Source organism: Orcinus orca, chromosome 3 (genome assembly GCF_937001465.1).
Source record: "Orcinus orca chromosome 3, mOrcOrc1.1, whole genome shotgun sequence".
Classification (NCBI taxonomy): Eukaryota; Metazoa; Chordata; class Mammalia; order Artiodactyla; family Delphinidae; genus Orcinus; species Orcinus orca.
The window spans coordinates 62,356,984-62,375,219 of record NC_064561.1 but is presented as its reverse complement, the minus strand read 5'-3'; the positions used below and the strand labels follow the sequence as shown (position 1 = coordinate 62,375,219).

Genomic DNA, 18,236 nt, shown 5'->3' with positions numbered 1-18,236 from the left:
CACGGCCTTGCCAAGTTAACGCTGAGAAGCGAAGTGTTCTCTTTATGTCCCCTGAAGCATTCACGGTGTTTCCTAGCCAAATTCTCGGGCTGTTTCTATGGCGCTTACAAGAAAAGAATATAGCAGTGTTGGTGTGGCCCTTTTCCCTTCCCATTCTGCATCCTCTTTGCAGCCTTGTGAAATAAATCTCTGATTCAAATGAAATTGTGAAAAAGAAAATGGGAAATGGGAAAAAAAAAAGTGCCGTAGGGGCAGGAGATGCTGACTGGTTCCGATTTTTCACAAAACAAGGAGAATTTCTCTAAGAGTAGAGTAAACGGTGTTTATTTTTCGTTGAATTTTTTTTCAATCATCAAATGGAGTTGCTTAATTAAAAAAAAAAGTATCTCTTTCTTTTCTCTTTAAATACTACAGACAACCTCATTTTATCTCAGCAGACACCTAGAAACAAAACACTGGACCCACCAGAGAAAACGGGGCAATAAAAGCATCAGAAATTCAAGTCAGCTATGGAAGAATTACTGTTAGCTGGCAGCTCTCAATTCTAAACAGAAGTGTCCCAGAACCTGTTGGGTTTGACAAAATTTCTTAGAACTGGGGATTTGGGAAGGTTGGACTCCATGGACTTCTATTCCATTTGTTTCCTGCAGAGGGAAATTAGAGTCGATGCATCAAATGAACACCCAAAGAAACATTTAAAAACTTGTTTGACTAGTACTCAGTATGTGAGATTATTAAGTAATAACTTGTCCTCCTAGTTAACCTTGTCCTGGAATATATATAGGTTATTTGTAGCCGCCACTGCTATAATATTTTCTGAAGGATGCCAAGCTGTATGCAAGATCTTTTTGCTAAAGTCCAGACTGTCGACACTGATCTCGTCTTTTCTCCGCTTGCCCCCCACGCACACTTTGCGCGGTTTTAGGATAGCTCGGGGTTTGCTGTTTTCCCTCGAGGCCTCAAGGGTGACATCGCGCTTGGTGTTTCGGTCAAACATCCTGAAGAAGTTGTTGTAGGAGCCCGTCATGATGACACTGCAAGGCAGAGAGGAAAAAGGGAGTGACTGAGCGCTACAGACAAAGGCTTTCTAGAGCAAACAGCACCACACGAGAAACAAACAAGAGACCCAAAACTGCAACAGGCTTTGTAGTGTGATTGTTGAGTTTCTTTGGAATCACTAAGAGCAACAAACTCTTTGGCTGGGTGAAGGATCGTGATAACCCTCTATTTACCAATAGATTCCTTTTGGTTCTTGGGCTCCATAAATGAGTCCAGTGGTTTTAATGATCCCAGCCCACCTCCCTCACATCAGGATTCTGAGGCTGGAGTGAAGTTATGAGAGTAGGAACACTGAGAACAACCGTCATTGTATTGTGTACATTTAAAGCACAGTTACAGTAGGAGGGATTCTGTGTTGCCCGACCGCTAAGGCTTTCTTGCATCAGCACTGCAGGAGGGATGCTGGCAGTACAGCACACATACCAGCATGTTTCCTCCCCCTGCTAAGAACTAGATCTAAATTCAGCCTTTTCCAAAAAATTAGATGCCATCATGGTCTCACTCGGGAAGGGAGTAAACAAAAATTCAATTCTGAAAGGATGTAGGATAAGGAAGTAAGCCTTTGAGGGGACTGACAGATGGTTCCTACCTTTCTACGAGAGTTATCCATTCTCAGGCATATCTACAATTGATTAAGAGGGCAGTGAATGCCAGAGCCTTCCAGAAGCAATGGACTGACTCTTTAATGGTGACAGTTTGGACAAGATGACAGGCTGAGGGAAAGATACCAAGTAACGTCCCATTGTGGCTGCCCCCTGGGGAGGTGGGCATGGCCTTGTTTGTGGGTGAGGCTCTGACTGGATGGTTAGGATGGGAGAACGCAGAGCGAGCTATTATTATCTCATCAGGCAGGGTGCTGAGTGTTTTACCCCAGACTTCATTTACTCTTCCTTCATCCCATGTAAGGGATTTACACAGGAGGAAAAGTGAGTGACTTGTACAGTGTCACACATCTAATAAGTAGCCAAGTCAGTTCTCCAGCCCACATCTGCCTGACTCTGGGGCACAAGCATTCAGCCACTTGGCCTCACTGCTTCCCATGCACTGACTTTTTTTTTATCTTTATTGGGATATAATTGCTTTACAATGGTGTGTTAGTTTCTGCTTTATAACAAAGTGAATCAGCATGCACTGACTTTTGCTTCCCTCACCATGACCCGACTTGTTTTTTTTTTTTTTTTTTTTTTTGCAGTACGCGGGCCTCTCACTGTTGTGGCCTCTCCCGTTGCAGAGCACAGGCTCTGGACGCACAGGCTCAGCGGCCATGGCTCACGGGCCCAGCCGCTCCGCGGCATGTGGGATCTTCCCGGACCGGGGCACGAACCCGCGTCCCCTGCATCGGCAGGCGGACTCTCAACCACTGCGCCACCAGGGAAGCCCGACTCGACTTGTTTTTAAACAGTAAGAGAAAGAGATCTTTTCTGCGAAAATAATCTCAACCTTATCTGGACCAAGAATAACATTTTCTCAGTTATGGAAAGAAGTTGTAATGTGGTGGAAAGCATGTTGATTTTAGGATTCAAACTCTTCTTCTTGTCTCTACTGCTTACTAGGTCATGAGCTTGGGCAGATTACTTGATCTGGCTGAGCCTCCGTTTCCTCAGCTGGAAAATGGGGATGGTGAAAACAATCTCGATAGATTGTGGTCGGGATTAAAAAACATGATGTGTGTGAAAGTACCTAGTAAGTACAGTTTTTGAATCTCGGTTAAGATAGGAGGGAAACTGGAACAATAACAACCACAAATATTAAAAAAAAACCCTATTCTTAATAAACAATGAATAAATGACAGTTGTAAATGAAAATAAATAAAATAATAGGGCTGGGCTAGCTTCTTTTCCCCTCGAGGGCCTTTGTTAATAGGTCACAGTTGCTCTGCCCTCTACCAACTGGGCACGTCCTCTGCCACGTGGTGATTCCTTCCAGGCCTAAGTGGAAGGCTGATTTTGGATCACTGACAAAAAAAAAGCCCAACAAGGGTCACAGAGGGAGAGCCTGCGCTCACTAAGAGCTCGACTCTCCGAGCGCTTTGCCGTGATAGAATTTCCCCGCTTCTGAGCACTACTGTTGGTACCACCTTCATCGAGGAACAGCCCCTGGTAGCCTGTGCTCGCTTCTCCTGGAAATCAGAGGGTCATCTGTAATATTTGTCAAACCAGAAAGAAACTATGGGGAGGTAATAGGAAGTACTGTTGAAATCAAAGGCCTTAAAACAGTCATAAATCACTTTCAGGACATGTGATAAACGAGGCCAAGTAGAATTCGGTTAATGAACCACCAGGGCCTTTGGCCAGGTCTATCCTGGCAGCTTCGAGGAATCATTTTCCATCTAGAAAGCACAGTCTGCCGTCATCTGAACTATTCATGCTGGAAATGTGCTGGTGGAGCTTCGTCTTAGCCATGTTGACCCAGCTCTGGGAGTGTCTTGTGTGTACGAGGTAGGATTTTCTTGAGGTTAAGCGGTCACCTGAGCCAGTCCTGAAAGAGGAGTCAAGGGTGTCACTCATCCCTCCCTCCCTTCCAGGCCTGCCTCAAGGGTCATCCAGTGGTCCACACGGTGCGTCTCTGCCAGGCCTCGATTTTGAGCTCCCTTTGGCTGCATCCCGCTTAGGATACACAGCCCAGGGCCTTCACGAGGAGAGGGACCACCTTTGGAAAGTTCCCAGCCACACAGACCTTTCTTACCTGTCTGACCCATTCCACACACATTCAAATTTATCAAAAATGCAGTCATTTTCGTAGAGGGAGCACAGCTTGCTGCGGAGGTAGTCGTGAACCTGGTTGGGGCAGGGAGGACACATTAAGAGGGTGTTATTATTTTTAAAAATGATTTCTCTGTGTGAAGCTCCCCTTTGGAGGTGAGCTGTTAATTTTCAGTGTAAATGTGGCTTGAATCGGATGGGCTCAGATCTGAACCCAGGTGTGGCCCTCTTCGGCCTTGGCACATTAAGATGAGTTGGTGAGCTGCTCACACGGCTAGTGTGGATTAAACAAACTTGCTTACATAGATGGTGGCGTACAGCAGGGCCCATTAAGCGGGACAGCCCCATTTTCTAAGCTGGTTTAGAGGATGCCGTTCTTTCAGCCTTTTATTCGACAAGTATTTATTGAATGCCTGCTATGTGGTTGGGAGAGACCCGTGAACAGAATACCCCTGGGGTGCTTTCCTCCCAGTGTTGGGGAAGAGACTGTATAACCAAGTAAGTATATAAGATAGTTTAGATGGTGATAAAAATATAGAGAAAAAAAACATGGAAAAAGGGAGTGGGAGTATTATTTTATACAGGGTGAGTAGTCAAGGGTTCACCTGAGATGGTGGCAGAAGGTGCAGAGTGTGGAGGGCTCAGCGTGTGCTCACCAGTTCCCGTAGGCCCCTTACTCTGAGTGATGTGAACAGACTTCACAGAAAGGATGCTGAGCCTGCTGTGTCGTGAAAGAGTGTAAGCCTGCAGGGCCAAAGGCAGGGAGGCTAGGTGTAACCTGGGTGATAGATGACGGCTTGGACCCGAGCGGGCGGTGGTGGGAGGTGGTTGGATTCTCGACATGTTTGGAAGGAGAGCTGATGGGAGTTGGGGATGGATCCACTGTGAAGTGTGGAGAGGAAAAACAGGAGTCAAAGAGGGCTCCTGCATCTTTCTCTTGAGCAAGTGGAAAGATGGAGTTGCCATGTTCATTTTTGGGATCTATAATTCGGAGATGTCTATGCCAAGGGAGCTCATCCGGTAGACTCTGATGTGATGTGCATGGCGCAGCCCTGGAGTATACAGCAGTTTTCTCCTGTTTCTATTTTTCAGTGAAATAAGAAGCAAGGTTATCAGCTGAGAGTGAGGAAGGAAGGGGAGGAGGTAGTTGGGAAACAGTGCAGGGTTTCTGGAAGGCACCGAGGGCCGCTTGAAGTTGTTGGATGTGAATTTTAAATGCATCTGGTCAGCATGGTTGGGTGTTTTTCTCCAGCTGCATTCAGCAACTCAGGTGAAGACGGCAAATAGGATTACGGCTTGGAGGGTAGTAATCTGGGTGCAATTTTGAATTCTTCCTGAGCTCTGTCATAGGGACTGGTAATTATAACAGGCATGCATAATACGCCAGCTTGTTATTATTAGCCAGGCGCTTTATCCATAGAATCTTATTTCATCTCTCACATCATCTTAGGACGTAGGTGTTGTCATTCTCTTCGCTTTAACAGAGGATGAAGTACCGGGTATGACACAATTTGTCCGAGATCACACAGGAAAGGAAATGACAGAATGGGAAGGGAACCCGGGATCTGGGTTCTGGAGCACACACGCACTCTTGCCTTCTCTAGCAATCTACCTCCCACTGGCTCTGCCCCATTGGCCTCGCCTTAACGTGGGGTCTCAGTCCTAGACAGGAGCTGGGAACTGAGGTGAGGCCAAGAGGGAGCTAAAATTGGGTGAAGGCAGAGGGACGTTATGAAAAGCACTGTTTGACTTTGTTTAGATGGACAGGGATGGTTCACTCTCCCTTTTCCTGCAGCCTAGGCCCCTCACCTCCCTTGACCCCAGAGTTCTGTTGGATGCTGAGCTCAGAGGCTCAGCTGTGTGCTTAGCACTGGGCAGAGGAATGAGGTCAGATTCATTCCTTGTTCCATTAGATGTTCTGGGTATTTGAAAAGCTCTCTGAGTTATTTTGACAGTGTAAGGATTTCTAAGTCTGCAAATTAATTTCTTCCACCTTTACTCTCTTGTTCCCAAACAGTTCTGGGCCTTGTCAGGGTATCTGCTTCAGTGCTATAGTGACAAGAGAATCCATCTGCAGCTGGGCTTTTGGCTTTGTTAGGTAATGGGATGTAAGGGCGAGGCTTGTGTCTTGAGCTTGGGAACTCTGCTATAAATTAAGTCATTGTCCTTCCCTTCCTCCACCTTTTGTGCATATTGGAAGTGGCTCAGATCTGATCTGGAAGGCGATTTTGTTTGTAGGGCCATTTCTGCTTGTTGAAGATCTCTAGTTATCATTAAGAATCCTTGAGCAAAGCAGAAGAGAGTCCTGGGACAAAGAGAGCTGATTCCAGGTCTTGACAAACTTTTTCTATAAAGGCCCAGATAGTAAATAATTATACTTTGTGGGCCATATAGCAACCACCCAACTCTACCCTTGCTATGCAAAAGCAGCTATAATATATAAACAAATGAGTGGGAGTTGTGTTCCAATAAAACTTTATTTACAAAGATAGGTGGCAGACAGGATTGGCCTCTGAGTCATGGTTTGCCTAACCCTGGTCTTGACTATAATTCCCCCTCTCCCAAATCAGCACAGACTATTTCCTTGGAAGAAAGTGATGGTGGAGGTAAGGGCATAAATTGGGGGTCGAACTTTTCTTCTGATGGTTGGAGGACCCTGACCTCAAGAATCTGTCTCTTTTCTAGAAAGCAAGCCTGATTCTTGCCTCTTCTTGATTTTATCATTGACTTGCTTCCAAGTTCTGTGTAATAGAGGGAGAAGAGGAAGAGGAGTGGGGCTTCTGAAGGGGAAGGATGTCAAGATGGAATTAGTGCAGTGGGCAATGGGAGTCAAATTTATTATCGTCATACTCCAGATCTCCTACTTTTTGGAGGAAAAAGACAGGCAAAATCGATCCTATTTTCAGTCTTATCTCCCCCTACTTCTTCCTCTTATCTGTTATGGAGCACTTTTTTTTTTCATTATTTATTTTCCTGAAACTTTTTATTTATTTGATGAACCATCTTTTTTTTGTAAGTTTAGCTGATTTAAAATGTTTCTTGTGTTAACTTCAGGTGTACAGCACAGTGATTCCATTATACACACACATATATATAATTGTTTTTCCAGATTCTTTTCACATATAGGTTATTACATGATATTGAGTAGAGTTCCCTGTGCTATATAGATAGTAGATCCATGCTGGTTATCTATCTTATATATAGTACTGTGTGTATATGTCAATCCCAAACTCTCAATCCATCCCTCCCCCACTCCCTCTCCCCCTTAGCAACCACAGGTCTGTTCTCTGGAGCCTGTTTCTGTTTTGTAGATAAGTTCATTTGTGTCATATTTTAGATTCCCCATATAAGCGGTATCATATGATATTTGTCTTTCTCTTTCTAACTTACTTAGTATGATAATCCCTAGGTCCATCCATGTTGCTGCAAATGGCATTATTTCATTCTTTTTTAGGCTTATTGATATTCCATTATATATATATCACATCTTCTTTATCCATTCATCATCGACAGATGATGGACATTTAGGTCACTTCCATGTCTTGGCTATTGTAAATAGTGCTGCAGTGAACATTGGGGGTGCATGTATCTTTTCATATTACGGTTTTCTCTGGATATATTCCCGAGAGTGGGATTGACAGATCATATGGTAACTCTATTTTCAGTTTTTTAAGGAACCTTCAGACTGTTCTCCATAGTGGCTGTACCTGTTTACATTCCTACCAACAGGATGGAGCAGTTCTGGGAAGTTCCTGACTACCTCCAACTGAGGGCCTCTACAGGAAAAGATGATCTATTACACTATGAAGGTATGTTGCGTACATATTCTGTTGTAAGAAAAGAAAAATCTTAGGCAGAGAAGATAGACTTTTTTCCATCAGAGGAGAGAAAGAGGTAAGATAACGACATGAGAAACAAACATCTAGAGAGCAGAGTAAGGGAAAACTTAAGACTCGTGGTCCTATTTGAAGCTTCTCTCTTCATGTTGCAAAAAGTGTTTCTATGCTATGTTCCTATGAGCTTGGGGATGGCCTCTTTGACACTAAGCCGAGTCTCCCAACACAGTGGTTCTCAAATCATGTACTTGTGGGAGCCTGCTATTGTATAGTTGATAGACCACTGTGAGGCCTAGCACAATTAAACTCTGTTGGTTTGTTCTTCTGTTTCAGGGGTTGACAAACTTTTCCTGGAAAGGATCACACAGTAAATATTTTAGGCTTTGGGAGCCATATGGTTTCTGTCACGACGACCCAACTCTGCCGTCGTGGCATGAAAACAGCCATAGATAATAGGTAAATGATCAGGTGTGGCTGTATTTGGCTCCAGAGGTCAGTCTGTCAACCCCTGTTCTATAGGAAAACGTGAACATAGCTCATCATACTTAAGTCTACAGCTTCTTATTCCCAGAAACATGCTTGAGATCAGTTGATGGATGTATGAAGATACAAAAGAGTATCACCTGTCTCCCTGCCCAGGGAAGGCAGTAGTAACTGATGATGGAATTCCTTCCCACTGGACCAGTCCTTACAATTTTTTTCAACAGTGTTCCAGACACTCAGTTTGCTTACCATCTTTGATATACTATATTACCATCTGATACAGTATATAAACTTAACTAAATTGCTTTGAAATATGTCATCTAAAATAATTTTTGTAGTACTTAATTTCAATAATGGGCTATGAGAGCTCTTCCTCAGTGTTCTACAAAGAAGATGTCTACATCTACTACTAGGTAAACACGATTTGAGAAGCATGATCTTAAAATGCTGATGACTTCATGTCACAGCTAGCTAGCTTTGTTCTAAAAGTTTTTCCCTAAAATAAAAGTAGTAGTTGCTCTCCCCACTGTGTAGCCTAATCTACATTTCTCTAAGCACGGCTCTGCAGCAGGCCACACCCCTGTCAGGTTCTAGGTCCCACTGCCATCACTTTCGTACTAAGGAACGTAACACCAGATGGCTTGACTGCACAGCTGAAGGGGGCACTCCTGTCTGCTCTAGCCCTGTGCTGAAGATGAGGGCTGTGAGCGGGAGCCTGAGGGCGGCATGTGGGGGACAATGAGAACGCAAACACACAGGGGTAACCAAACTACCTCGACCGCATCTGTGGTCTTCAATTCTGGCCCCCAAACCTTTTTACAGCTTCACGGTCAGCCATCAAAGTCCTCGGTGTCCTCAACCTCCTCTCTCAACGTTTCCTGCTTCTCCTGAGGCCACTCACGTGACGGCTGGACTTCTGCCCTCGTGTGCCAAGGTGAGTGGGCTCTGTGCTGCTCAGGACAATCATCATTCCTGTCTCGGGTCCTCAGCTCCTTCTAAGTCATGCCATCCAACATGACTTCCTGCCACCCATCCTTCTTACAGTCATCAACAGTTCTCAGCCCCTCTACCCCATTCCTGGAAGCCACTCTAGCGCCTCAGTTTCTCTTCCATCGCCATCCCTGCCATCATTCTTAGCGATTCGAATACTCTGGACTCTCGGTTACTTGGCCTCATCATTTTCAGTGCGTTTTGTCCTTTGCTTTCTGGGTCATATTATGAGCCTTGTCATTACTATAACTGTATGTGTTTAGTAAGTATCACTCTTGCTACTTCCTATCATTTTAGTTCATGCCCTTTAGTATCTTGATTCTATCAATTCTTCATTCCCCTTATAACCAGCCTTAGATTCAGCCATCCATCATTCCAATCAATCAATCACTCCCTTAATAGATACCTTCAACGAACTTGCTTTTCTCCCTCCTTCCATTGTACTCCCTTGGCAAAACCCCATCACTGGTTAAATCTAACTTTCTGCTCTTCCTTACCTGTACCAAGCAGGTGAATGTGGCTGGAAAAAACACACAATCACACAGATTAGTCTCACTTTAAATCAATAATATAAACCTCCAGTGGATCCCTGAGCAACCCTACCATACTGCCCTAGTCAATTCAACTCTCTTCCTTCTCACTCAGCTAATGACCTTGCTTCTAATTTTACTGGAAAATTTTACTGGAAAATAGAAGCAATAAGAAGAAACCATCTGTATGTTCCCATCACAAAATTGACAAACCTACTGCATCTGTAGCTGTTTACTCTTTCCTTTGACGGATGAGTTGCCCACCTCATCTAAGTCCAATTCTGCAGTGGAATCTATTCCCTTGAGAAGTTGACTGCTTCAATTAATTATCTCCCTCTCTACGGGCTTACTCCTATCAGCATAAAACAAGCTGTGATGACTTCCTCAATCCTGCATTCCATTCCAGCTACTACCCCATTTCTCTATTCCTCTTCGGAACAAAATCTCTTTCAAAATTTCACTACAGGGCTTCCCTGGTGGTGCAGTGGTTAAGAATCTGCCTGTCAATGCAGGGGACACAGGTTCGAGCCCTGGTCCGGGAAGACCCCACATGCCACAGAGCAACTAAGCCCATGCGCCACAACTACTGAGCCCGCGTGCCTAGAGCCCGTGCTCCGCAACAAGAGAAGCCACCGCAACGAGAAGCCTGTGCACCACAAAGAGGAGTAGCCCCTGCTCACCGCAACTAGAGAAAGTAGAGGAAGCAACGAAGACCCAAAGCAGCCAAAAATAAATTAATTCAAAAAAATTTCACTACGTTTCCCATCCTCTAGTTACAGTCTCTCTTGAACCCACTCCAATCAGACATTCATTCCTAGCACTTCACCTACAACTCTTTCATTAAGGTGCCTGACCATCTCCATGTTACTAAATCCAATTGGCCATTTCTCAGTCCTTCCTTGATTCAGCAACAGCATACAGCAGTTGGTGACGTCTTCCTCCTCGATTCACTTGGCTTCCAGGACTCCTCTCAGTTTCCGTCCTACCTCACTGGCACTTTCCCCAGTCTCTCTTGCCAAATCCATTTCCTCTTCCCAGCCTGTAAACACTGGGACCTCAGGGCATGGTTCTTGACCTTTCCTCTAGGCTAGATCTATCCAGACTTACACTGAGCTGTCTACCTGCTATTTCCGGATGTTTAACTGGCTCAACATGTCTTTTATCCTTCTGCTTTGTAAGCCTTTGCAGGCAGGGGCTGATTTGGAACCCTTGAAGAAGTGCCCAGTCTACGTATTAGTGGGTGGTGGTCTGTACCTGGTAAGTCTCGATGGGGCGGTTTTCCATGTTGAGATCCCACACTTTGACCGTCAGATAGTCTCTGGTCATGATATACCTCCCACTGTGGCTGAACTTCACATCCGAAATCGAAGAGATGATTTCAGAGAAAAACGACCTGTTGCTTGGATCTTCCGGCTCTTCAAAAACTGCAGAACAAAAGCAAAACAAAAGAAATTTAGTACATTCTTATCAGCTGATGCTAACGTGTTTGGGCCAGCTCGAAAGCCAGCAGTCTAACCTGGAGTAGGGCTGGAATCTGTAGAATATAAGTTGCTAACAGAACTGTCAGCTCCCTGGCAGCAGAACAAGCTGTCACTGGTTTCCATATTTTGTTTCTCATGGAAGGACTCCCATGGGACTTGTCACATCCACAGCTCTGGCACTGACGGTTCACAAGCTCCAGGTCTATGTATCTGACTCTTTCACTTTTCCCCATGGTTCCTGGGTGTCACTGCATATACTATAACCTGTAGTCATCTTACACACTTAAAAATTTTGTTTATGCCATTCTTTGAGATATAATTCACATACCATAAAATTTACTCATCTAAATTTTATAGTTTGGTGGGTTTTTTTTTTAGTATAATCATGCAACCATAAACAAAGTCTAAATTTAGGACATTTTCATTACCTCATCCCCTGTAAAAAACCCAAAACAACTCCATTCCCATTAGCAGTTACTCCCCATTACCTACTCCTGCAGCCCTAGGCAACCACTTATCTATTTTCTTGTTTTATGAAATTGCCTATTCTAGAAATGTCACACAAATGGAATCAGTCTCCCTCCCTCCCTCTCTCTCTCTCTATATATTCTTTTTTGGTCACTGGCTTCCTTCCCTTAGTGTAATGTTCTCAAGGGTCATCCATGTTGTGGCATGATTCATTCCTTTTTATGGCTGAATAACACTCCATTGTATGGCTATATTACATTTTGTTTATCCATTCATCAGTTGATGGGCACTTGGGTTGTTTCTACTTTTTGGCTATTATGAATAACGCTGCTATGAATAAACACAAGATTTGTGTGGACCTATGTATACGTATCTCTTGGATCATGGTGCTTAATAGTGGGACTTTGCTGCCAGACTGCCTTGGGCTTAAGGTCAGACTACCCTTGGCCAGTTGTGTGGCCTTGGGCCAGTTACTTAACTTTTCTGTGCCTCAGTTGCATAGGTAAACTCTGGCTACAACGTCTTTTGTATATATTTTCCATTTGCGCTGGTATCTAGCTGCTTATTATTTCATTCAACAGATTCAGCTGATTTCCACTCACAGGAGTTAAAAAGCACTTACAGGAATAAAAGACACTGAAGCTTATTGTAAGCTGCCTTAATTCATCTTTCTAACCTTGTTTTTGAACTCCTCTCGTTCAAACTGGTTGTGCAAAATACATCTTGATGTTTCCCATCTTTATGCCCTGCCTGATCGTTCCTCCGTCACTGTGTCATATTTTGCTTGATTCACGTGTCTCATCTTTTACATGTTATTTTAGCCCCAAATGATCACACTTGGTTTGGCCTGTTCACTTAGCATTTGCTCAGGTATTCTCCCAATGAAAGCATCATTTCTCACATTAGCATTTAATAATCCGTGGCTTATCTCAACTAGGAATGTGAGCTTCTTGAAGGCAGGGTGTCTTTTCTCATCTTTGTACTGAGACTCTTGCACATAAATATTGAATAAATAGTTGTTGCTTGATTGGAACCAAAGCCAGATAAATTAATGAAATCTTTGCCTTCTGGGTGCTTAGCATGTATGATGTTGAGCTATACATATTTGCCTACATTTAATTATTTTTGGCCTACAATAATGGCAATTGAGTATGGTTCCATTTAATAAGCGTTTCGATCACAATTTTAGGCTGAACCAAACATCAGTCTTCAGGTTACTGAGTAACTCATCCCCCAAGGCTTCCTCGTTCCTGCCCGTTCAACACACTCACAGAGTCATTATCAAATTCTATGTAGAAAATCTATAGGCGGAGACAAGATGGTGGAGAAGAAGGATGTGAGCTCAGCTCTTCTTACAAAAACACCAAGATCACAACTAACTGCAGAACAACCATCAACCAAAAAATGAGGGAACCTATCAAAAAAGATATCCTTCATCCGAAGACAAAGAAGAAGCCACAACAAGACAGTAGGAGGAGCACAGCCACAGTAAGATCAAGCTCCATACCTGCTGGGTGGGTGACCCACAAACTGGAAAATAATTTTACTACAGAAATTCTGCCACAGGAGTGAAAGTTCTGAGCCCCACATCAACCTCCCCAGCCTGGGGGTCTGGCAACAGAAGGAGGAGCCCCAAAGAATCTGGCTTTGAGGGTCAGCAGGGTTTGACCACAGGAATTCCACAGGACTGGGGGAAATGGAAACTCCCCTCTTGGAGGGCACAGAAACCCCACTCTTGTGTGCACCAGGACCCAGGGGAAAAAGCAGTGGCTTCATAAAAGCCTAAGCCAGACTTACCTGCTAGTATTGGAGGGTCTCCTGCAGAGGTGGGGGGGCAGCTGTGGCTCACTGCAGGGACAAAGACACTGGCGGTGGTAGTTCTGGGGAGTACTCATTGGTGTGAGCCCTCCCAGAGGCCACCATTTTCTCACCAAGACCACCCAACAGCCTTTAGGCTCCAGTGCTGGGATGCCTCATGCCAAACAACCAACATGGCAGGAACACAGCCATGTCCATCATCAGCATACAGGCAGCTTAAAGTCTTCCTGAGCACACAGCTACTTGCTAAACACACCCCCTGACATGTCTCTGTCCACCAGCAGGACCTGCACCAGGACACCTGCACAAGCCTCTTAGACAGCCTCATCCACCAGGGGGCAGACAGCAGAAGCAATAAGAACCACAGCCCTGCAGCCTGCGGAAAAGAAACTGCAATCACAGAAAGTTAGACAAAATGAGACAGCAGAGGATTATGTTCCACATGAAGGACCAAGATAAAAACCTACAAGAACAACTAAAAGTGGAGATGGACAACCTACCTGGAAAAGAGTAATGATACTGAAGATGATCCAAGATCTCAGAAAAAGAATGGAGGCACATATCGAAAAGATACAAGAAATGTTTAACAAAGGCCTAGGATAACTAAAGAACAAGCAAACAGAGATGAACAATACAATAACTAAAATAAAAAATACAATAGAAGGAATAAATAGCAGAATAAGTGAGGCAGAAGAATGGATAAGTGAGCTGGAAGACAGAATGGTGGAAATCACTGGCACAGAACAGAATAAAGAAAAAAGAATGAAAAGAAATAGAGACAGTCTGAGAGACCTCTGGGACATTAAACACCCCAACATTCACATTATAGGGGTCCCAGAAGGAGAAGAGAGAGAGAAACGACCTGCAAAAATATTTGAAGAGATAATAGCTGAAAACTTCCCTAACATGGGGAAGGAAACAGTCATGCAAGTCCAGGAAGTGCAGAGAATCCCAGGCAGGATAAACACAAGGAAGAACAAGCCGAGACACATGGTAATCAAACTGACAAAAATTAAAGGCAAAGAAAAAGTATTAAAAGCAACAAATAACATACAAGGGAACTCCCATAAGGTTATCAGCTGACTTCTCAGCAGAAACTCTTCAGGCCACAAGGGAGTGGCACGATATATTTAAAGTGATGAAAGGGAAGAAACTACAACCAAGAATACTCTACCCAGCAAGGCTCTCATTCAGATTCGACAGAGAAATCAAAAGCTTTACAGACAAGCAAACGCTAAGAGAATTCAGCACCACCAGACTAGCTTTGCAACAAATGCTAACGGAACTTCTCTAGGTAGAAAAGAAAAGGCCACAAGTAGAAACAAGAAAATTACAAATGGAAAAGCTCACTGGTAAAGGTAGGAAATCATCCACATACAAATGTGATATCAAAACCAGCAAGCGTAAGAAGAGGAGAGTACAAATGCAGGATATTGGAAATGCATTTGAAATTAAAAGAGCAGCGTCTTAAAACAATCTTGTTTAAATATAGACTGCTATATCAAAACCTTATGGTAACTACAAACCAAAAATCTACAATAGATACACACACAAAAAAGAAAAAAGGAATCCAAGCACAACACTAAAGTTAGTCATCAAATCACAAGAGAAGATTCTCACAGAGGTGGCCTCCTCGGCCACATTGTGCGCTATGTCGGGTGGCTTCCTGAAGGTGCAGTGACTCCTATGTCGAGCTGAGCCAGTACCAGGACCAGCACTGCCGGGGTGACAGTGAAGAACAGGAAAAATTAACTACTGAAGGAAAGCTGTACACCACATGTTGGAAATCTTTCCTCTTATACACAACTGAAGAACAAATCTATGAACTCTTCAGCAAAAGTGGTGACAGAGAGAAAATCGTCATGGGCCTGGATAAAATGAAGAAAACAGCATGTGGGTTCTGCTTTGTGGAGCACTGTTCAAGAGCAGATACAGAAAATGCCACGTGGTACGTAAATGGAATGCGTCTGGATGACCGGATCATTCGCACAGACTGGGACACAGGCTTTAAGGAGGGCAGGCAGTATGGCCGTGGGCGTTCTGGAGGCCATGTACGAGATGAGTATCGTCAGGACTATGATGCTGGGAGAGGAGGCTATGGAAAACTGGCCCAAAACCTGTGAGTGGTGAGAGCCCCGTCATGAAAAACACACTCCTTTGGCCTATTGAATCTGATGTGCGTTACCCAAGGTCTGCACACCTGCCCATTTTTACCTAGTTTTCATCAATGTCTCTACGGAGCTGGAAGCCTCTTCATGGTTTTCCACTTAAAAATTATTAAAGGACAGAATCCAAAAGAATGCCTTTAATTCTATGGTCTTAGCCTCTTAGTCATGTGTCAGATTACCAGAATGATTTCTGTTACCAGGTCAAACATTGTGTTCCTTAGCAACAGACTTCATGAATAATGTTGATAAGCCAAAAACACACTTCTTTTAGGAAGATTTAAAAAAAATTTTTTTAAGTGTTTACCACGTTTGCATCTAAGTAGGTTCATGGTCTACCTTGGGGCCTGGAATTACTATTTTTAAAATTTTAAGTTTGCATGAGATAGAGTTTAATAAGTGGAGTTTTGCTATGTAATGTAGCTTTACTCTAAATTAGGAATAGATGTTTGATAACTGATTGTTTTTCTATGTTGAATTTTAATCTCTAAAGGCAAACTTAAAGAGTGAAGGGAACTTCCTAAATAGTTGGTAAGCATTAGACAGTCGCAGGGGACACCACCTCTTATGTGCTTTATATATCAGGAAATTAGGTCAGGACTAGAAGGGTATTTACTAAACACAGTTTTCAAAATACGTGTTTTAGCTAACGCTAAAAAGACCAAGGATCTGTATTACAGGGAACCTCTACTACTCTAAGGGCAAGGGGGGATGCTGTCAGTAGGAAATGGGGAGGAAATATCAGGAGATGTGAGTTAAACCATTGCCTTGACATGATGAAGGTTGATGTGAGAGCCAGCAGACCTATTTTTTTTCATTTTCAAACTGATCTTGGGGATTGAGTGGGATTTTTTGTTTTGTTTTAAAAAAAAGCTTAAAGATCAAGAGAATGCTTAACAAAAACAGAATCAGAAATGCTTCCCTCGGGAAATGTTTTGGCTAATTCTCATACTGAAGTCTGTCTGTTTTTTCCCTAATTGTGCTAAGTTTTAGAGCCTGGGTAGTGAGCTGGTGGTCTCTACAGAGAAGGGAGTCTAGAGGATTTATCTTGCATTTGTAAGGCAAGAGAGAATTTCTCTAATATTATGTGAACTATTGCTTATTTTAAACTGGTAGTCTAGTATAATTTTCCCCGATGTAAGTGATATTTTTTCCTCTAGCAACAAAGTATCCTCTAATTTCTAGTAGTTTGTGAAGTTGGGGCTGAAGTGTCTCAATGTGAACATCTTTCATGTTACAGTAAGTGTATGTTTTCTCAAATTTAAACTAGCTATTTGAACTTTAAAAGATATCTCTAAATTAGCTGTAACTATTTAGGAAAACATTTGCAAATATCTAATTTAATGAGGACATACAATTCATTAATAATAAAATCTTTTTACACTGTAGTTTGAATTAATGTATTTTATATTTTGCAGTAAAACGTAACTCAGATTTCTACAGGTCTTAAAACCACAGACAGTGGTTCCTATTTGAATTGTCTTCTGTAACAGATTTCAATAAAATTGGACCAACTTATAGAAAAGAAAAATCACAAGAGAAAAGAACAAAAGAGGAAGGGGAGAAAAAAAGACCTACATAAACAAATCCCAAACAATTAACAAAATGGCAAGAAGAACATACATATTGATAATTACCTAACATGTAAATGGATTAAGTGCCCCAACCAAAAGACATGGACTGGCCGAATGGATACAAAAACAAGACCCATATATATGCTGTCTACAAGAGACCCAATTCAGACCTAGGGACACATACAGACTGAAAGTGAGGGGATAGAAAAAGATATTCCATGCAAATGGAAATCAAAAGAAAGCTGGAGTAGCAAGACTCGTATCAGACAAAATAGACTTTAAAATAAAGAATGTTACAAGAGACAAAGAAGGACACTACATAATGATCAAGGGATCAATCCAAGAAAAAGATATAACAATTATAAATATATATGCACCCACCATAGGATCACCTAAGGCAAATGCTAACGTAATACAATAATAGTGGGGGACTTTAACACCTCACCTACACCAATGGACAGATCATCAAAACAGAGGAAACACAAGTTTTAAATGACACAATAGACCATATAGATTTAACTGATATTTTTAGGACATTCCATCCAAAAACAGCAGATTATACTTTCTTCTCAAGTGCACATGGAACATTCTTCAGGATAGATCCCATCTTGGGTCACAAATCAAACTTCAGTAAATTTAAGAAAATTGAAATCATATCAAGCACCTTTTTTCACCACAACACTATGAGGCTAGAAATCAATTATAAGAAAAAAAACTGTAAAAAACACAAACACATGGGGACTAAACAATATGCTACTAACAACCAATAGATCACTGAAGAAATCAAAGAAGAAATTTAAAAAATACCTAGAGACAAATGAAAGCACAATGATCCAAAACCCGTGGGATGCAGTAAAAGCAGTTCTAAGAGGGAAGTTTATAGCAATATAATCTTACCACAGGAAACAAGAAAAATCTCAAATAAACAACCTAAACTTACACCTAAAGGAACTAGAGAAAGAAGAACAAACAAAACCCAAAGTTAGTAGAAGGAAAGAAATTATAAAGATCAGAGCAGAAATAAATGAAATAGAAACAAAGAAAACAATAGCAAAGATCAATAAAACTAAAAGCTGGTTCTTTGAGAAGATAAACAAAATTGATAAACCTTTAGCCAGACTCATCAAGAA

At 42.6% G+C, this 18,236-nt stretch overlaps 1 protein-coding gene and 1 pseudogene across 6 annotated transcripts in view; one reads left to right on the top strand and one right to left on the bottom strand.

Moving 5' to 3' along the window:
* Nucleotides 1-308: 308 nt before the first annotated feature.
* Nucleotides 309-18,236, bottom strand: part of PPP2R2B (protein phosphatase 2 regulatory subunit Bbeta) — a 456,145-nt gene continuing 438,217 nt past the window's right edge. For all 6 annotated transcript variants that reach the window (XM_049708048.1, XM_049708047.1, XM_004280391.3 and 3 more), the window contains 3 exons: nt 10,855-11,024; nt 3,745-3,836; nt 309-1,034 (listed from right to left, as the gene is read on the bottom strand). In XM_049708048.1, coding sequence (XP_049564005.1) covers nt 755-1,034; nt 3,745-3,836; nt 10,855-11,024 — 542 coding nt within the window. In that variant the 3' untranslated portion in view covers nt 309-754. The remainder of the gene's footprint in view (nt 1,035-3,744; nt 3,837-10,854; nt 11,025-18,236) is intronic.
* Nucleotides 13,783-15,529, top strand: LOC105748554 (nuclear cap-binding protein subunit 2-like; annotated as a pseudogene).